At 42.4% G+C, this 21,634-nt stretch overlaps 1 protein-coding gene across 4 annotated transcripts in view; it reads left to right on the top strand.

The window, feature by feature from the left end:
- PSMA1 (proteasome 20S subunit alpha 1) overlaps positions 1 to 21,634 on the top strand; it is a 133,083-nt gene that overhangs the window by 101,363 nt on the left and 10,086 nt on the right. Inside the window, exons 1-4 of one of the 4 annotated variants that reach the window (XM_063710992.1) lie at positions 9,499 to 9,540; positions 17,528 to 17,572; positions 18,588 to 18,689; positions 18,834 to 18,937. In XM_063710992.1, the coding sequence (XP_063567062.1) occupies positions 9,514 to 9,540; positions 17,528 to 17,572; positions 18,588 to 18,689; positions 18,834 to 18,937 (278 nt within the window). In that variant the 5' untranslated portion in view covers positions 9,499 to 9,513. Of the gene's footprint in view, positions 1 to 9,498; positions 9,541 to 16,047; positions 16,265 to 16,346; positions 16,657 to 17,527; positions 17,573 to 18,587; positions 18,690 to 18,833; positions 18,938 to 21,634 lie in introns of those variants that run through there. The other 3 variants (XM_004050737.5, XM_063710993.1, XM_019036944.4) reach the window with 3 other exon arrangements.

Genomic DNA, 21,634 nt, shown 5'->3' with positions numbered 1-21,634 from the left:
TTTCTGTTTGTTTGTTTTTTGGAGTCGGAGTCTCGTTCTTTCGCCCAGGCTGGAGTGCAGTGGCAAGATTTCTGCTCACTGCAACCTCCACCTCCCGGGTTCAAGCGATTCTCTTGCCTCAGCCTCCCGAGTAGTTGGGATTACAGGCGCTCACCACCAAGCCCGGCTAATGTTTGTATTTTTAGTAAAGACGGGGTTTCGCCATGTTGGTCAGGCTGGTTTCGAATTCTTGACCGCAGGTGATCCGCCCGCCTCGGCCTCCCAAAGTGCTGGGATTACAGGCGTGAGCCACCGGGCACGGCCTAAGAGAGGTTTATTTTGAAAATGAGAAGACATTGGCCGGGATTAGTAATAACAGTTATTATTGTTAGTAATAATGCTTAGTATATAGTAAGGTGATCAACAAATATTTTTTGAAGGAATGAGAAATGTCTGGCTCCAAAACCTGTGCTTTTCACTATTACCTTCTATGCATATATATTGGTGGCTAAAAGTGCTTGGCTGGACACTTCAGAGTGGCTCTTATATAAAAGCCCTACTTGTGGACCAACAAAAGAGATGTTTGGTTTCTTGGGGTTTTAATGGCTTTCAACTCCTCGAAGCATGATTTGGGGATTTGGATCAGGATACACCCTGATTCTTAACCAGTATTTGCAAAATTGATCAATAGAGGTATCTTGCAGGAAGAATGGAACAGAAAAACAACACTAATTCTCCAATTTAAAGACCATTATTAGTTATTTTAGGATTTTTTAGAATAAAAAAAATCCTAATAAAAGCCAAACTGAAATGTTCCCATGAATGGCCGGGCGGGGTGGCTCATGCCTGTAATCCCAGCACTTTGGGAGGCCGAGGTGGGCGCATCACCTGAGATCGGGAGTTCGAGACCAGCCTGACCAAAATGGAGAAACCCCCGTCTCTACTAAAAATACAAAAATTAGCTGGGTGTGGTGGTGCATGCTTGTAATCCCAGCTACTCGGGAAGCTGAGGCAGGAGAACCTCTTGAACCCCAGAGGCGGAGGTTGCAGTGAGCCGAGATTGTGCCATTGCACTCTAGCCTGGGCAACAAGAGCAAAACTCCGTCTCAAAAAAAAAAAAAAAAAAAAGAAAGAAAGAAAAAGAAATTTTCCCATGAACATGTAAGATTCATTGTTACTCAACTATCTAGATGACAGTCTGTAATAATTGCTTAATTTCTGGAAAAAAATATTTCTAAACAACTCAAGTGTGCCATGGCTTTTGTACAGGCCTCTCTTTTAGTCACACACTGAGGGAGGAAAATTATATTATACAGTTTAGATATAACTCTAAATTGTTATTCTTCCCAATTATGTCTATTAATTCCAGATTGCTCTATTCCAAGTGTTAGCTGTTGCCAGAAAATAAAAAAACCTTAGCTTCTGAATAACCAGTTAAAAATAAAAAGCTTCTAAAATACTAGGGGTTTTTTTGTTTGTTTTTTGTTTTTGTTTTTCCTGAGATGGAGTCTCGTTCTGTCGCCCAAGCTGGAGTGCAGTGGTGCAATCTCGGCTCACTGCAACCTCCGCCTCCCGGGTTCAAGCAATTCTCCTGCCTCAGCCTCCCGAGTAGCTGGGATTACAGGCATCTGCCACCATGCCCGCTAATTTTGTATTTTTAGTAGAGACGGGGTTTTGCCATGTTGGCCAGGCTGGTCTTGAATTCCTGATCTCAGGAGATCTGCCTGCCTTGGCCTCCCAAAGTGCTGGGATTACAGGCGTGAGCCACCGCACCTGGCCTCCTATAAGCAGGTTTGTTTGTTTTTTAAATTTTTTTAAATATGCATATGTACACACGATGTATATACATGTTACACATATTGGAAAATATATTCTCAGGATATTCTCCCTTCTCCAGATGGATAGTATTGAAAGGGAAAAAACACAGTAATTAAAAAAAAAAAATGGTCAGCACAGTGGCTCACTCCTGTAGACCCAGCTACTCTAGGGGCTGAGGCAGGAGAGTTGCTTGAGCCCAGGAGTGAACTTTGATCACACCACTGCACTCCAGCCTGGGCAACAGAGCAAAAGCCTGTCCTAAAAATAAACAAATAAATTAAAATTAAAATTTTAAAAAGGTGGGAGTGGGTGCAGACAAGGCTAGTTTAAAGCAAGCTGTTTAAAGGCTATCAAATATTAGTCAAATAAATTATGAAACATTTATATGATGTAATACCTTATAGTTATACAGACATTTAAAGCATGTGACATGAAGAAATGTTCGTGGTTTAATGTTTACATAGAAAAGCAGGTTTAAAAAGAATCATATAATTTGATACAAATTTTTTGTGGCAGTTTATTTTGAGATATTAATTTTTATTTTATTTTACGTATGTATGTATGTATGTATTTATTTATTTTTGAGGCAGAGTTTTGCTCTTGTTGCCCAGTCTGGAGTGCAGTGGCACAATTTCGGCTCACTGCAACCTCCACCTCCTGGGTTCAAGTGATTCTCCTGCCTCAGCCTCCCAAGTAGCTGGGGTTACAGGCATGCACCTCCATGCCCGGCTAATTTTGTATTTTTAGCAGAGATGGGGATTTCACTATTTTGGTCAGGCTGGTCTCAAACTCCTGACCTCAGGTGATCCACCCTCCTCAGCCTTCCAAAGTGCTGGGATTACAGGCATGAGCCACTGCGCCCAGCCTTGAGATATTGATTTTATGTGTTCTCCTATCCTACTACCCCTTTCTCCCATTCAAGCAAGTATCTAGACTTGAGATTTTTGTAAGGCAAAAAGCAAACACTGCTCAGAAATACCATAGGCTCTGTCTTGTGAAATGAGAAGAGGGAGGTGAAAGAGGGATTCCTCAAAAGTTAGAAGTCTGGGCCAAGCTCAGTGGTTTATGCCTGTAATCCCAGCACTTTGGGAGGCTGAGCTGGGTAGATGGCTCGAGCCCAGGAGTTCAAGACCTGCCTGGGCAACATAGTGAGACCCCGTTTCTATTAAAAAAAAAAAAAGAAAAGAAAAAAGAAAAAAAACTTAGAAGTCTGAAGCCTATAGTTTGAGTGAATAGCTAAGATTCCCATCTTGTTCTGTAACAAAGCCCAGATAGTGGCAAAACCTCAAAGAGGAAAGCCACATGGGGTACCTTAGGAAACTGTACTTGGGTGCAGGGGCTGCCACATTCACTTACTTGATTCCAGATTCTTGAGTACCAACAGTGGTAAAGAAATATGACAGTCACCAGTCTGAAGTGAAGATGGCACAAAAGGGAATCCCAGCACCAAATCAATGTGGAGAGATGACCAAATAATTTGAGATAATTCCAGGTACTTCTATAATAATTCAAGCCCTAGAAACTTTGTACAACCCTGGATGGAGAGGAAATGCTCAATGATAACTAAGGTAGAATTTCTCACCAGCATGGCAGGATGGGAGCTCAGGCTTAGATTCAAGTGGACCTAAAGAAATGCAGTATTTATTTCTATGAAATAAGAATCATATACACAATATGCATATGTACACACGATGTATATACATGTTACACATATTGGAAAATATATTCTCAGGATATTCTCCCTTCTCTAGATGGATAGTATTGAAGGGGAAAAAACACAGTAAGTTTCACTACCTAGTACAATGTAATAATTTATCATATTGTCTTTTTTCAGTAGCTATTTTTAGATTTTTTTAAGTTTTTTTTTTTTGAGACAGAGTCTTGCTTTGTCACCCAGGCTGGAGTACAGTGGCAGATGTCAGCTCACCTGCAACCTCCACCTCCTTGGTTCAAGTAATTCTTATGCCTCAGCCTCCCAAGAAGCTGGGGTTTCACCATGTTGGTCAAGGTGGTCTCCAACTCCTGACCTCAAGTGGTCTGCCCGCCTTGGCCTCCCAGAGTGCTGGGATTACAGGCATGAGCCACCTAGCCTGGCCAATCATATTGTCTTTATTGAAAAAAAATCTTCATTGTATATCCCCCCCTTTTTTTTTTTTTGAGACGGAGTCTCACTCTGTCACCCAGGCTGGAGTGCAGTGGCACAATCTCGGCTCACTGCAACCTCTGCCTCCCAGGTTCAAGCAATTCTTCTGCCTCAGCCTCCCGAGCAGCTGGGACTACAGGCATGTGCCACTACGCCCGGCTAAGTTTTGTATTTTTAGTAGAGGTTGGGTTTCACCATTTTGGCCAGGCTGATCTCGAACTCCTGATCTCAGGAGATCTGCCCGCCTTGGCCTCCCAAAGTGCTGGGATTACAGGCGTGAGCCACCGCACCTGGCCTCCCTTTTTTAATTAGAAAAAATGTATATTATAAAACCAGCTGTAAGCTGTTTTTCCTATATATTTGAACAGGTCGAAAATAGGGAAGGATATAGATAATAAACTTAGGTTCTATTTTCCAGCTGTTTTAGACCTATTGATATTAACATTTCTAGAAGTATAATACAAACTTAACGTCAAAAAAAGATGAGGATTTTTTTTTCACAGAAAAAAGTATTGGATAACTCCTGTACCCTGAAAAAAATTAAAATGGTATTATATTAGTCAGAGTCTCAGCAAGAATCAGATGCACTCTCCAAAGGGGTAACTGAAGAGAGTATAATCAGAATGTGGGCAGGGGAACAGCAAGTGGTAATGCAGTACCACTGCCAACCTGTGGCCAACATGGAGCGGGAGAAGGTAATACATAATCTGATATCTCTTTCCTATTGCTTTCTGATCTACTAGTGTCTTCCATTAGCTGAGCCCAACCAGGAGCTAGAGAGGAAGGGATCTTACTGATGCAATCTATAAAAGATTAAAGTACCATAGAATACTATACAGCCATAAAAAATACAGGAGGCTGGGCTTGGTGGCTCATTCCTGTAATCCCAGCACTTTGGGAGGTGAAGACAGGTGGATCACTTGAGCTCAGGAGTTCAAGACCAGCTTGGGCAACATGGCAAAGCCCCGTCTCTACAAAAAATACAAAAATTAGGTGGGTGTGGTGGCACAGGACTGTGCTCCCAGCTACTCAGGCTGAGGTAGAGGGATCACTTGAACCCAGGAGGTCGAGGCTATGGTGAGCTAAGGTCGCGCCATTGCACTCTAGCCTGGGAGACAGAATGAGACCCTATCTCTAAAACCAAAAGGAAAACACAAAATCATGTCCTTTGCAGTAACATGGATGGAGCTGGAGGCCATTATCCTAAGTGAACTAACACAGGAACAGAAAACCAAATACCACATGTTCTCACTTATAAATGCGAGCTGAACATTGAGTACATATGGACACAAAGATGGCAACAATAGATCCCGGGGCCGACTTGAGTGGAGGGAGTGGAAGAAGGGCCTATTGGGTACTATGCTCACTATGTGCATGATGAAATCATTTGTACACCAAAGTTCAACAACACGCAATCTACCCATGTAATAAACATGCACATGTACCCTCTGAATCTAAAATAAAAGTTGAAAAAAGGAAAAAAAAGGGTGAAGTATATCTATAGGGTTATCAGAGAATATCTAGCACAATGACATTAAAGTATAAGCAATTCCACAATTTTCCTATAAATATTTCCAGATAAAACTATCTACTAGAAGAGTACTAGAAACATAGAGTTTTAGACTTCAACTTTTGGTACTACGTAAATTATTTGAAATTATTGCTACTACTACTAGAGAACTTTTATTCATCCACTAATTTTTTTTTTTTTTTTTTTTGAGACGGAGTCTTGACCTGTCGCCCAAGCTAGAGTGCAGTGGAGTGATCTCGGCTCACTGCAACCTCCACCTCCCAGGTTCAAGCAATTCTCCTGCCTCAGCCTCCTAAGTAGCTAGGATTACAGGCGTGCACCACCGCACCTGGCCAATTTTTGTATTTTTAGTAGCGACAGGGTTTCACCATGTTGGTCAGGCTGGTCTCGAACTCCTGACCTCATGATCTGCCCGTCTTGGCCTCCCAAAGTGCTGGGATTACGGGCATGAGCCACTGCACCCAGCCCACTAACTCTTAACTAAATTTTATTGAGCATCTAGTTAGTGTGACACATTAAACATATGTACAAAGATAAATATGAAACATTATCCTCCAGCGGCTCCTGATTTAATGTGAGGACAACATGTGAACAAATAAGTGCAATTAAGCTTTATATGTGTAGTTGCATTTTAAAATGGGACTCTTTCTGTCTCAGTTTGGCTGAGGCTCCAAGAAAGTAAAATGCCAATATTCTCATATTTTATAATAAAGTGGAAAACCATAAAAAGTAGAAATTGCCCAAAAAAGGTGGCAGGAGTGGAAAGGGAACTGTTTTTGCAACTCTTAGCTGTCCATCTACTTCTAATTCAGAGACTGGAGTTTAGAAGATTTTGAGAGTTTTTGGTGTGCTGTGAGTGGACATTGCTTTTTCCTCACCTCACACCTAGGGAAAGAGGCTTTAATGAAACTTTGATATATGATCCCTACACCTAGCAGGGGGGTAGGGCAGGGGTTGAGGTCACAGTGGACTAGTGTCTGACTCATATCTGAGGAATTCATTCATTCAATACTTAATGTAGCACTTATTAAGTACAGGCACTGTATTCGCCTATTCTAGGTATAGGCAAATGCAGTGGTGAGCAAAATAGATAAAAATTCCCCGCTTCATGGAGCTAACATTCTAGTGGATGAGAGCAAGAAATTTTGGCTAATTGCAAAAATGAGTTTGGGATATGGTCAAAGTCTGCACTCTCAGAGGCAAAGCCACTCTGTAGGTATTTGGATTAGACCAGGGCTACTAGAAAGGGTCACAAAGAAGGATGAGACTTCCACAGAAAAAAGCTGGGAGTGTAGCTATACATGCTAGCAATTAACATTGAGCTGATAGCCAGATGAAATATATTTACCCAAGTGTAAGCACAAGATTACCAGTATTTTCTCATTGGGCTAAGGTGAGAATTAAGGTGTTACCAAAGAACGCATAAAGTTACAAGTGTCAACTGTAAACATCTGCCAAGCTCAAAGAGTACCAGCCCTTAATCACAGAACTGTAGTAGCCAAGTTAAGAATGTTCTTGCCTGTTCCTCTGTTTGAACTTGAAAGAAGGAAGGAAACCTGGAGTTGGTGGTGATGATGGGAGTTGGGGTGGGGGCAGGTGTGGTGGCGATTAGGAGAGAAATTTTAGACAGGGACATAGAAGGGAAGTCAAACATTTTTTACTTGAACAACCAGAAAACTCATGAGATTTGTATCTTATTTTATTCAATGAGCATGGGAGGATTAACTCCACCAGGTGTGTTTTAACATGTGGAGTGAAAATAAGTTACTTACAAATTGCACCCTATACATCTATTTGTTCAATGTACCAGTTATAGGTGCTAAACATAATAACACGGTAAGATTTACACATCCATGAAAAAATTTTCAACTTGGCTTTTATTTAGAATTTACTTTTATTTGATTCTTTTAAAAGCCTAACATAACTTACCAATTACCTTTAATTTTTTTTTTTTTTTTTTGAGACAGGGTCTTTGTCACCCAGGCTGATCATAGTTCATTGCAAACTTGAACTCCTGGGTGTCTCACGTGTCTGTGTGAAGAGAACACCAAACAGGCTTTGTGTGAGCAACATTGCTGTTTATTTCACCTGGGTGCAGGCGGGCTGAGTCCGAAAAGAGAGTCAGCAAAGGGTGGTGGATTATCATTAATTAGTTCTTAAAGATTTTGGGATAGGCGGTGGAGTTAAGAGCAATGTTTTAGGGGCAGAGGGTGGATCTCACAAAGTACATTCTCAAGGGTGGGAAGAATTACAAAGAACCTTCTTAAGGGTGGGGGAGATTACAAAGTACATTGATCAGTTAGGTTGGGGCAGAAATAAATCAATGGTGGAACGTCATCAGTTAAGGCTATTTTCACTTCTTTTGTGGATCTTCAGTTGCTTCAGGCCATCTGGATGTATACGTGCAGGTCACTGGGGATATGATGGCTTAGCTTGGGCTCAGAGGCCTGACATTCCTGTCTTCTTATATTAATAAGAAAAATAAAACAAAATAGTGGTAAAGTGTTGGGGCAGCGAAAATTTTTGGGGGTGGTATGGAGAGATAATGGGCGATGTTTCTCAGGGCTGATTCAAGCGGGATTGGGGCAGCGTGGGAACCTACAGTGGGAGAGATTCAACTGAAGAAAGATTTTGGGGTAAGGGGGATATTGTGGGGTTGTTAGAAGAAGCATTTGTCATATAGTATTGGTGATGGCCTGGATGTGGTTTTATATGAATTGAGAAACTAAACAAAAGACACAAGGTCCGAATAAAAGAAGGAGAAAAATAGGTATTAAAGGACTAAGAATTGGGAGTACTCAGGATGTCCAATTAGAGAGTGTCCAAGGGGGTTCAACGTTGTTTGCTTGGCTGGCGAGTTTTGGGGCTCTATCCTTGAGATTTTTTATGTTGTCATATACCAGGCCAGATTGATTTAGGTAAAAATAGCACTCTTCATTTAAAAATATACAGAGTTTCCCTCCCCCCTTTTTTTTAGTAGTAAGTCGAGGCCTTGGCGATTTTGGAGGAAAGAGAAATGCAAAGCCAGCAATTGTTTGTTAAAGAAGGATTAGAAACAGCTAGGAGGGAGTGAGATTGATAGTGTGGTGGAGATAGCTGGGAGAGGTAGAGGGTGGCATAAGATTGGAAACAAGAATAAGAGTAAGTATAAAAGTAAAGAATAGGACTTCATCAGGGTGAAAGTATTGAAGTGTACTTTGTCACTGAAGATCTTCTATCCACTTAAAGAGAGACTTAAGGGTGGCAGTTTGAGGTAAAACCAGGTGCCACTGAATACCAAGAGCCTGAGAAACTGAGGTGGGAAGGCCAAACTGAGGAATTATGTCTGACAGAAGGGATGAAATGACCGCGGTGGCCTTCTCAGACCCTGTGGGAAAGGCCTCTACCCATCCAGTGAAAGTGTCTACGCAGACCAAGAGGTATTTTAGTTTCCTGACTCAAGGCATGTGAGTAAAGTCAATTTGCCAGTCCTGGGCGGGGGCAAATCCCCGAGCTTGATGTGTAGGGAAGGGAGGGGGCCTGAACAATCCCTGAGGAGTAGTAGAATAGCAGATGGAACACTGAAAAGTGATTTCCCTAAGGATAGATTTCCATGTTGGAAAGGAAATGAGAGGTTCTAAGAGGCAGGCTAGCGGCGTGCAACCTACATGGAAGAGGTTATGAAATGACGATAGAATAGAATGGGCCTGTGAGGCTGGAAGGAGGTATTTTCCTTGGTCCAAGAACCATTTGCCTTGTGTGGGAAGAGATTGATAGGTGGAAGTTTCAGTGGGGCAGTAGGTGGGAGTGACTGATGAGAAGGAGAAAAACTGGCCATGAGGGACAGAAGTTGGAATTCTAGCTGCTTCTTTAGCTACCTTATCAGCATAAGCGTTGCCCTGAGCGATGGAATCTGATGCCTTTTGGTGGCCCTTGCAGTGTATGACTCCAGCTTCCTTTGGAAGTAAAGCGGCCTTGAGAAGAGTTTTTATTAAAGAGGCATTAATGATGGAGGACCTTGTGTAGTGAGGAAACCTCTTTCAGCCCATATAACAGCGTGGTGATGCAAGATATGGAAGGCATATTAAGAGTCAGTATAAATATTGACACATAGTCCCTTTGCAAAGGTGAGGGCTCGAGTTAAGGCAATGAGTTCGGCTTGCTGAGAGATAGTGGAGGGGGGCAGAGTGGTAGCCTCAATGATAGATGTGGAAGATACTATAGCATAGCCTGCCTTTGCTGGTGAGTGGCGATTAGGCCTGGTGGAACTGCCATCAATAAGCCAAGTGTGATCAGGGTGAGGAACAGGAAAGAAGGAAACATGGGGAAATGGAGTGAATGTCAGGTGCATCAGAGAGATACAGTCATGGGGGTCAGGTGTGGTATCCAGAATAATGTGGGAGGCCAGATTGAAGTCCAGGCCAGGAACAATGGTAATTGTGGGAGACTCAACAAAGAGTGAGTACAGCTGAAGGATCTGGGGAGCAGAAAGTATATGCATCAGGTGTGAGGAAGAAAATAGATTTTGGAAATTATGAGACTGTAGAGAGTGAGTTGAGCATAGTTTGTGATTTTGAGGGCCTCTAAAAGTATTAGGGCAGCGGCAGCCACTGCACGGAGACATGATGGCCAGCCTAAAACAGTAAGGTCAAGTTGTTTGGACAAAAAGGCTACAGGGTGCGGTCCCGGTCCTTGTGTAAGAATTCTGACTGCACAGCCCTGCACTTTGGCTGTGTGTAATGAAAAGGGTTGGGATGAGTCAGGGAGAGCTAGTGTGGGGGCAGTCACTAAAGCTGTCTTCAAGGAACAGAAAGAGGAGTGGGGAAAGGATTTAGGATCTATGGGGTCAGCTAGGTTTCCTTTTGTGAGTTTATATAATGGTTTTGTTAGGATGGCAAAACCAGGTATCCAAAGGCGAAAGTATCCAACCATGCCTGGAAGGAAAGGAGTTGTCGTTTTGTAGGTGTTGGGGTTTGAGAGATCAGTTGGACACAGTCGGCAGGGAGAGCACGTGTGTTTTTATGAAGAGTTATGCTGAGGTAGGTAATGGATGGAGAAGAAATTTGAGCTTTGGAGGGGGATACCCAATATGCTTTGGAGAATAAATGTTGAAGGAGCAGGAGGGTGTCTTGTTGAGAAGATTCAAAGGAGGGGCTACAAAGTAGAAGGTCATCAATATATTGAATAAGGTGAGAAGCAGAGGGGTGGAAAGAAAGTAAATCAAGGGAAAGAGCTTGGCTGAAGTAATGAGGGCTGTCCCTGAAGCCTTGCGGCAGCACAGCCCAGGTAAGCTGCTGGGACTGATGGGTGTCAGGGTCAGTCCAGGTGAAAGCAAAGAGAGGCTGGGACAAGGGGTCCAGGGGAATAGTGAAAAAAGCATCTTTAAGATCAAGAACCAAATAGTGAGTTGTGGAGGAAGGTATTGAGGACAAAAGAGTGTACGGGTTGGGCACTACAGGGTGGATAGGCAAAACAATTTGGTTGATAAGGCACAGATCCTGAACTAACCTGTAAGACTTGTCTGGTTTTTGGACAAGTAAAATGGGGGAATTGTAAGGAGAGTTTATAGGTTTTAGAAGCCCATGCTGTAACAGGCAAGTTATAACAGGCTTTAATCCTTTAAAAGCGTGCTGTGGGATGGGATATTGGCATTGAGCGGGGTAAGGGTGATTATGTTTTTATGGGATGGTAAGGGGTGCATGATCGGTCACCAAGGAGGGAGTAGAGGTGTCCTATACTTGTGAATTAAGGTAGGGAGATACAAGGAGAGGATGTGAAGGAGGCTTTGAACTGGGGCAAAAGGTGGCAATAAGGTGTGGCTGTAGTCCAGGAATAATCAGGGAAGCAGATAATTTGGTTAAAATGTCTTGGCTTAATAAGGAAAGTGGGCAGTTGGGGATAACTAAAAAGAGTGCATAAAGGAATGTTGTCCAAGTTGGCACCAGAGTGGGGGAGTTTTAAGGGGTTTAGAAGCCTGGCCATCAATACCCACAACAGTTATGGAGGCAAGGGAAACAGGCCCTTGAAAAGAAGGTAATGAGGGGTGGGTAGGCTCCATATTGATTAAGAAGGAGATGGACTTACCCTCCACTGTAAGAGTTACCCAAAGCGTCTGTGATGGTCCAGGAGGCTTCCGAGAAGATTGGGCAGTGTCAGTCTCAGCCGCTAAGCCGAGATCTGGGAAGGAGTCAGTCAGAGCCTTGGGCCAGAGTTCCAGGGGCTCTGGGAGTGGCTGCCAGGCAAGCTGGACAGTCTGATTTCCAGTGGGCTCCCGATTTAAAATCGGTGAGATGTTCCTTGGGCTGGTTGGTCTGAGGACCCGAGGTCATAGGTGGATCTCTTCACGGAGTGAGGGTGAGGACAGCGGACTGGTCTCCCAAAGGAGTCCGCTGACCCGGGTCTTCGGCACCAAATCTTACGTGTCTGTGTGAAGAGACTACCAAACAGGCTTTGTGTGAGCAACATTGCTGTTTATTTCACCTGGGTGCAGATGGGCTGAGTCCGAAAAGAGAGTCAGCAAAGGGTGGTGGATTATCATTATTAGTTCTCAGAGGTTTTGGGATAGGCAGTGGAGTTAAGAGCAATGTTTTGGGGGCAGGGGGTGGATCTCACAAAGTACATTCTCAAGGGTGGGAAGAGTTACAAAGAACCTTCTTAAGGGTGGGGGAGATTACAAAGTACATTGATCAGTTAGGTTGGGGCAGAAATAAATCAATGGTGGAACGTCATCAGTTAAGGCTATTTTCACTTCTTTTGTGGATCTTCAGTTGCTTCAGGCCATCTGGATGTATACGTGCAGGTCACTGGGGATACGATGGCTTAGCTTGAGCTCAGAGGCCTGACACTGGGCTCATGTGATCCTGTCACCTCAGCCTCTCGAGTAGCTGGGACTACAGGTGCATACAACTACACCTGGCTAATTTTCTTTCCTTCCTTTCTTCCTCCCTCCCTCTCTCCCTCCCTTCTTCATTTTTTTTTTTTTTTTTTTTTTGAGACAGGGTCTTGCTATGTTGCTCAGGCTGGTAACTGCTGGCCCTAAGCAATTCTCCTGCATTAGCAGGAGAAAAAAAAAGTGTCGGGATTACAGGTGTGAGCCACTTTGCCTGGCTTCCAGTGACCTTTAAAGAAGTAGTGCTATGTTCACTGACCTAGTCTTCCTACAAAATATATTTATTGATCAGTTTTTCAGCTTCTGATTAATGCTCAAGATGTATCTTGAGGCCAGGCATGGTAGCTCACGCCTATAATCCCAGCACTTTGGGAGGCCCAGGCCGGAGGATAGCTTGAGTCCAGGAGTTCGAGACCAACCTGGGCAACAAAGACCCTGTCTCTACAAAAAAAAATAAACAAAATTATCTGGGCATGGGGGTACTTGCCTGTAGTCCCAGCTACTTGGGAGGCTGAGGTAGGAGGATCACTTGGGCCCCGGAGGTCCAGGCTGAAGTGATTGTGCCATTGCACTCCAGCCTGGGCAACAGAGAAAGACCCTGTCTTTAAAAAAAAAAAAAAAAATGTATCCTGAGAGCTGAGGAGCTGAGTATGGTGGCTCACTCCTGTAATTTCAGCACTTTGGGAGGCCAAGGAGGAAGGATCACCTTAAGGCCAGGCATTCATGACCAGCCTGGGCAACATAGTAGGACCCTGTCTCTACAAAAAATTTTAAAATTAGCCAGGTATGGTGGTGTGCACCTGTAGCCCTAGCTACTTGGGAGGCTGAGGCAATAGGATGGCTTGAGCCCAGGAGTTCAAGGTTACAGTGAGCTATGATCATGCCACTGTACTCTAGCCTGGGCTACACAGCTAGACTCTGTCTCTAAAAAAAAAGTTGTTGTTGTTGTTGTTGTTTTTAACGATGTATCTTGAGCCAAATCCCCAAAACACACAAAGAGGAGCTGAAAATCATATAAACCTTTAATAAGCCCTTGGGACTTTCAGTCTTAACAAAAAGGTCAACCAAATGCCCCTTCTTTTGGTCTACAAGTAGAGCTTTGATAACAGCCATTCTGAAGAGTACAGACAATTGCTGTGAATAAAGGATGCATCGCAAAGCCCCAGATATTTGCTCAGGAAATAATTATCAGAAGGACAGGTTTGGAGTGATAGATCTATCACTCATTCATTCAACAAATGTTTAGTGAGTGCCTACTATATGCCAGGCTTTGTTTCAGGTACTAGCAATATCTCAGTAAATTTTTAAAAAGTCAAAAAATTATGTTTGGATATTTATGTGATTCCCTGTTGCATATTTACAATGTGTGCTTCAACTTTTATTTAAACTAGATTCAGTGGGTTTCTTTTATTTGTATCCAAAAGGCCCTTTCTATAAAAGTGACACAGTAATAAGAGGTTACCATCCCTAATTACAGGAAGCTCCTACAAGTCAGTAAGAAAATGATTAACACAATAATATGAGGAAAGGAATGAAGTGGCAATCCACTAAAGTAACATAAACAGCCAAGAAATACAACAAAAGATTTTTTTACTAGTAATAAAAAACTATAAATAAAATTAAAAATTAAAGAAACAGGTTTTCTTTTTTGGCCTATCAAATTGATAAAAGTAAAAAGTACTTATAATATCCAGTGTTGGTAAGAATACAGAGAAAATTGACTCTCAGGCAGCATAGAATAGTAAATAGATATCTTTTTTTGCAACTCAGCCATATTTATCATAACTGTAAATGTAAGTTCCCTTTGACCCCACAATTCTACTTTTATGAATTCTTCATCAGGTAAGGTAATTATGCACACAATAGGTGTGTATGTACAAGAATATTCATTATAGTATTTTTATGATACCAATAACTTGGAAACAATCGAATTGCACACTAATAATTAAGCAAATTGTTATATTTCCATACAATAAAATACTATGCGACTATTGAAAATAATATAGACCATTACTTATGGACATATGATAGCTATAACTTTTTAAGTGTATTAATAAAAAGTTCAGTATCATCTTATTTTTAAAAATTGTATATTACACATCTGTGTGAGGCATGTGACTAGAGAGATATATATGGAATTTTCAAAATGTTTATGTAGTATATGACAATTTTTAAATGAGCATTTATTTAATCAGTTAGCACTATTTATAAACACTTAATATGTGCTACGCATTGTGCTAGGTCCTGGAGGAACGAAAGAGAACAATCTATTAATTTAATCTGTTAATTTAGTCCACCAAATCAACAGTGTTTTTCAGAAATACGACAATAACCAGTGTTGATGAATTAGAGAAGGTAACCTCATATACTACTGTTGAGAGTATATGTTGGTAAAACATTTCTGGAGAACAATTTAGTACTTTGTTTTTGTTTTTTTTTTTTTGAGATGGAGTTGCACTCTGTCGCCCAGGCTGGAGTGCAGTGGCACGATCTCACCTCACTGCAACCTCCGCCTCCCGGGTTCAAGCGATTCTCCTGCCCCAGCCTCCTGAGGCACGCCACCACGCCCGTCTAATTTTTGTATTTTTAGTAGAGACGGGGTTTTACCATGTTGGCCAGGATGGTCCGATCTCCTGACCTCGTGATCCACCCGCCTCTGCCTTCCAAAGTGTTGGGATTACAAGCGTCAGCCACCGCGCCCGGCTTTTTTTTTTTTTTTTTTTTGAAACAGAATCTCTGTTGCCCAGGCAGGCTGGAGTGCAATGGCGCGACCATGGCTCACTGCAACCTCGATCTCCCTGGCTCAAGAGATCCTCCCACTTCAGCTTCCCGAGTGGCTGGGACCACAGGCCCATGCCAACATGCCCAGCCTTTTTATTATTATTATTATTATTGTAGCGACGAGGTCCCACTGTATTAAAATAATATAGTGATCTCGAACTCCTGGGTTCAAGCGATCCTCCGCCCTCGGCCTCCAATAGTGCTGGGATTACAGGCGTGAGCCACCACACCCAGTCTCTTTTTTACAAAGAATATAAATAGCCGGTGGATGTCAGATTGGCAGCTGTTTGCAGAGATGTCAGACTATTTCATTATGGAAAGATGCTCTCAAAAGACGAAATAGATAAATCGAAAGAAAGTGTCCATTTTTTCTCAGTGGCCTAATCTGTCAGGTACCATGCTTGGTTTTGGGGGCATAGAAAGACATTAGCGCCCTCATGGAGTTCAAAGTCTGGTGGAGGAAACCAATCATAATAACAATGAGGGGTTAACGACAACAGAGCCTTGAAAGATAACATCTCCAGGGAATAAGGAAGAGCATTCCAAAGTATTTTGCCAAATGGCAAAAACCGCAGTTACTTTTGCACCAACCTTAATGCAAATAAAAGCATGTACACAGACAAGATACTCGAGGAAGAATACAGCTGACACACAGAAACGGATCGTTATCTTGTGGCTTTCCTGCAGCCTCGTTCCTTTCAGTCACATAACACCCCAAATCTGTGGACGGTTAATGAGAGCTAGTATCACCCAGAGTCACGGCTGTTGCCTCGGACGACTTTAGATGCAGCCCGCCAGCGGGAGAAACTGGAGGGAATCCGCCATACACAGGAACCAAGAAGGGCTACGTGACAGGGGCTGCCCCGCAGCTCTCAAGCCGCCGGCACTCCCAACCCAGGGTTTCCCGCCAGTCTCAGTTCCTAGATCTTCCGAGGCTCCGCCCGCCGCCGAGCGGTCGGAAAGGTTTAAGGAAGGGGAAGTGTTGCAAGCCTATCGATATCTCTGGAATAGACTGCGCTACCCTGCGCCGCCGCCGTCAAACTCCCGCAGACTTCTCTGTAGATCGCTGAGCGATACTTTCGGCAGCACCTCCTTGATTCTCAGTTTTGCTGGAGGCCGCAAGCAGGCCCGCGGCGCCACCATGGTACGTTGAATCCCGATCTCTGGAAGGTTTAGGGCAGAGCTCTGGTGACTGGGGGATGACGAGCCACCTCTCCTGTCATCCTTAGCGCCGCCCGGTGCCACGAGGTATGGGAGCCTCGGCAGACGGCCGGGCTCCGGCAGTGATTCAGCATCTCCGGCCTGGCCGGGCTAGGGGTTATCGGTAGCCAGTGCGGCCTTTCCACCGCTTTCGCTTCCCGGGGAGCCTCCGACACTTCCTCCTCGGTCAGCTAGATGAGTTCGCCCCTCAGGTTCCTTCAGTGGAGTAGATTCTGAGCGGTCCAGAATAGCTCCTAGTGCTGTGTATGGGAGAGGAGAAGACAGAGACTTGACTTGGAGGCCTACCTGTATCACCAGTGCGGACTTGACCCCCAGGTTTGTGTTCCTGGACCGCGTCCGTTTTCCTGGTGGGTCCGTCTGATTTATCTCTCGCCTAGACTTCGATTAGAAGAGGCCCTTTTCAATCATTTTGTCCAGTCACCTAGTTGCAGATGAGTAAGCCGAGGCTGAGAGGGGAAGTGGTGGAATCAGGGTTACAATATAGGGTTTTCTGGGTTTCCAGTGCTGTCTGCCATTCTAGCACTCAATCTCACTCCCATGACTATTATTATGTTATAATAGTCGTAATAGCCGTAATGGTTCTATCGCTGCAGCTATTTGTGTCCACCTCTAACTTTGTGAGGACTTTTTTGTTCATTCAATATGAATATACAGACAGCACTTGTACAGGCATAACTACAGTGAACATTCAAAAATAAGTCATACATGTCCCTAATCATAAAAACAGAAAGGGACGTTTAGATAAAGAGCTGTGGGAGTATATGTTAGGGGGATTTGGGAAGAAAAGGAGAAGACTTCAAGAAATCGACATTTAAGCTACCTTAAAGAAAAGGAAGACTTTTAACCATTTATTAGGGCCCAATAAAAGGGAGCAGCATAAGCAAAAATAGGCAAGAAAGTTGATTGTGAACTTTAGTAATTGAGCCTAAAGGGGTTGATATGGAGGGTGTTAGAATAAGAGTTTGGAAAAATAGGACCCATTTAGATCTGCTTCTCCCTCTCCCACCAGTTTATGGTAAATGTAGAATTGGCTTACATCTGAGTACAGTAGTGATCTTCCAGTAAGACTGCATGAACAGAGTGCCTTAACATTGAATGGAAACACAAGCATATTTCTTAATGAATGTTAAGAGTTGGGATTTGAAATGTTCTTCTATTAACAGGTCTTTTTTTCTTTTACTTTTAGTTTCGAAATCAGTATGACAATGATGTCACTGTTTGGAGCCCTCAGGTAAAATAATGTTTTTAAACCTTTTCTGTGAAGTGGCTTTTTGTGGCTGCAATATATTTAGAAACTTGTGAGAGCGTAGGCTTGGGGAAAATGGAATATAATTATTTTAGACGTTCTTGGAAGTTGCATTTATAATTAAACTAGGTTTCCTGATGGACCTAGAGGACATTATGTTAAGTGAAATAAGCCAGAAATAGAAAGAAAAATATTTCATGCTCTCACTTATGTGTGGAATCTTTTGTTTAAAAGGGCAAATACATATATAGAGAGAGTAAAACAGTGGTTACCAGGGTAGGGGGTGGCAGTGGGGAGGAAAAAAGAGGAGATACAAAGTAGCAAATATGTAGGTTGAGCAAGTGGAAAGATCTAATGTACAACATGAAGACTACAGTTAATAATGCAGGTAGTGTTTTGTATTCAAGATTTTTGTTAAATGAGTAGTTTATAGCCCTTGCCACAGCAGAGGAAAATGGGTAACTATGTGAGACAATGGATGTGTTCATTCTGCGATAGTGATCCTACTATATATGTGTATCTTATAACATCATGTTGCATACATTAAATATACACAAGAAAATTTATTTTAAAAGAAGCTTTCAGCCGGGTGCAGTGGCTCATGCCTGTAATCCCAGCACTTTGGGAGGCCAAGGAAGGTAGATTGCTTGAGTCTTGGAGTTCAAGACCACCCTGAACAACATGAAACCCGGACTCTACAAGAAATACAAAGATTAGCTGGGCGTGATGGTGCTTGCCTATAGTCCCAGCTACTGTGGACGGTGAGGTGAGAGGACTGCTTGAGCCTAGGAGGCAGAGGTTGTACTGAGCTGAAGATTGTGCCACTGCACTCCAGCCTGGGTGACAGAGTGAGAACCTGTCTCAAAAAAAAAAAAAGGTCTCTTGATTTAAAAGAAATCAGTTGAGATTTAACTGTGCTCACCTGATATTTGAAAACCCTAATTTTTAATTTATAAAAGATCTTCTAAGATGTGTGTTTTTTGTTTTTTGTTTTCTTTAGGGCAGGATTCATCAAATTGAATATGCAATGGAAGCTGTTAAACAAGGTTCAGCCACAGTTGGTCTGAAATCAAAAACTCATGCAGTTTTGGTTGCATTGAAAGTAAGTACAGTAATAAATATGTCTTCCTCTGTAGAAAACTATTAATGTAAATTTCACCATAGAAAATAAGGTTGTAAACTTATTTTTACATTTGTCTCTTTTTTTTTTTTTTTTTTTTTTACATCTTATAATGTCTCTATTTAGAGGGCACAATCAGAGCTTGCAGCTCATCAGAAAAAAATTCTCCATGTTGACAACCATATTGGTATCTCAATTGCGGGGCTTACTGCTGATGCTAGACTGTTATGGTAAGTATAATCATGAAAAATAAACATCCTTTTTGATTCATAATTGATTAGTTTTCTCAAAAAGATCCAGATAAGGTATTTTAGGAAGTTGTCTGCCAAAATTCTTGTAAATTAAGATTATGAATACCTTGGTGGGTTTGAGTTTGTTATTAAATTTTCCATTTTTTGATGCCTGTAGGAGTAACTAATAAGATTAAACATTAGCACTTTTTAGAAGTCACTGAGTAATGTGATGTTTGTTAATACAATGTATATTGTTTGAGACCCTGTTATGTCTAAGAAGAACGTGATACTTTTGTCTGGTTTCTAAGGACAAGCTGAACCACACTTGTTTTCTTTGTGCTTGTTTTCTTCAATACATCAGTATTTATTAGACATTTATTTTTTGCAATGCTCAATACTGGATACTGCAGGGTATACATAAGTGACTCAGACATGGATCTTGTCTTAAGGGAACTTGAAGGCAAGTTTACCTATAAACTCAAATGTAGTTTATCTATAATATAACAAAAATTTCTGTGAGAGTCTAGAAGAGACAGATTATTTATGGTTAAAAGGCAATACATAAATGAAGAGATAGGGCTTTGAAATTGCACATATTGAGTTCTCACCTTCACCACTTAGTATCTGAGATTGGGCTAAATACCTAAACACTGAATTTTTTCCAGTGTTTTCTTTATCAAGGCTATTTTTAAATGTTATTTATTTATTTTTTTGAGATGGAGTCTCACTCTCACCCAGGCTGGAGTGCAGTGGTGCGATCTCAGCTCACTGCAACCTCTACCTCCCAGGTTCAAGCGATTCTCCTGCCTCAGCCTCCCGAGTAGCTGGGATTACAGGCACCCGCCACCACGCCTGGCTAATTTTTGTATTTTTAGTAGAGACGGGTTTTCGCCACGTTGGCCAGGCTAGTCTTGAACTCCTGACCTCAGGTAATCTGTCCACCTCAGCCTCCCAAAGTGCTGGGATTATAGGTGTGAGCCACTGCACCCAGCCTATTTTTAAATATTTTAAATTGCCTACTGTAAACCGCTAACACAGAGCCTTTCAGGTATTATGTGAGTATGTGTGTTGTGGATGGCAGGTAGTTAGCTAAAACTAATCTTGTAAATTTGTGATTTGATTAGGAAAGAAAGAATATAAATTATAAGGGTGGGCCTGGCACAGTGGCTCCTACCTATAATCCCAGTTCTTTGAGAAGCTTAAGGTCAAGAATTTGAGACCAGGGCAACATAGTGAATCCCCATCTCTACAAAAAATTTTAAAACTTAGCTGGGTGTGGTGGCACACACCTGTTGTCCTAGCTACTCAAAAGGCTGAGGTGGGAGGATTGCTTGAGCCTAGGATTTCAAGGTTGCAGTGAGCTATGATAGTGCCACTGTACTCTAGCGTAGGCAACAGAGTGAGACCCTATTCTTTTTTTTTTTTTTTTTTTTTTTGAGACAGAGTCTTGCGCTGTCGCCCAGGCTAGAGTGCAGTGGTATGATCTCGGCTCACTGCAACCTCCGCCTCCAGAGTTCAAGGAATTCTTCTGCCTCAGCCTCCCAAGTAGCTGGGACTACAAGCATGTGCCACCACACCCGGCTAATTTTTGCATTTTTAGTAGAGACGAGGTTTCACCATATTGGCCAGGCTGGTCTAGAGCTCCTGACCTCATGATCCACCTGCCTCGGCCTCCCAAAGTGCTGGGATTACAGGCGTGAGCCACAGCACCTAGCCGAGTGAGACCCTATTCTTAAAACAACAGCAGCAGCAAAAACAGTGTAAATAGTAATGCTATGGTTTAAGAATTCAGGCTGAGCATGGTGTCTCATGCCTGTAATCCCAGCACTCTGGGAGGCTGAAGCGGGTGGATCACCTGAGGTCCGGAGTTCAAGACCAGCCTGGCCAACATGGTGAAACCCTGTCTCTACTAAAAATAAAAAAATTAGCTGAGCGTGGTGGCAGGCACCTGTAATCCCAGCTACTTGGGAGGCTGAGGCAAGAGAATTGCTTGAACCCAGGAGGCAGAGGTTGCAGTGAGCTGAGATCATGCCATTGCACTCCAGCCTGGGCAACAAGAGTGAAACTCAGTATTAAAAAAAAAAAAAAAAGAATTTCAATTTACTCAGCCAGTCCCTTGCTCTAAGTCAGCAATATAATGACAGCCTGAGGGGTTTCCACCTACTCTTCAAAATGGAAAATGCATTATATTATCAAACATTTTATTTAACCCAATCTATAAAATATTGCCATGCCAACACATAATCAATATAAAAACTTTATTAATGAGTCATTGCACGTTTTTAGGTACTAAGTCCTTGAAATTTGGTATGTTATTTTGTACTTGGTGTACATCTCAATTCAGTCTAGCTACTTTTCAAGAGCTCCATAGCCACATGTGATTATTGCCTGCCATATTGGGCAGTATACTTTTAGGCAGCATTGGGAAATGGACTTAAATATAAGTACTGAACAAATAGCTTGGTTACTGTAGTCAACCATGTGATGATCAGATGTGACATACGCATATACTGGACAAAGCAACATTGAAAAAAAGGAGCATATCCATTTCTTGTTGATCTTATTTATAGGCATAAATTCTCTTCTCCCCAATGTTAACCTTGCTTGAATTTCATCAGATTTAACAGTGAGACTCAGCGGCTAGTGTCCAGTATCTCCTCTAGAGTGCTTCTTATGAATAGAAGTAACGGTGGC

This window comes from Gorilla gorilla, chromosome 9 (genome assembly GCF_029281585.2).
Source record: "Gorilla gorilla gorilla isolate KB3781 chromosome 9, NHGRI_mGorGor1-v2.1_pri, whole genome shotgun sequence".
Classification (NCBI taxonomy): Eukaryota; Metazoa; Chordata; class Mammalia; order Primates; family Hominidae; genus Gorilla; species Gorilla gorilla.
Note: the sequence above shows the minus strand (reverse complement) of the source record. Positions and strands in the feature narration are given on the sequence as shown.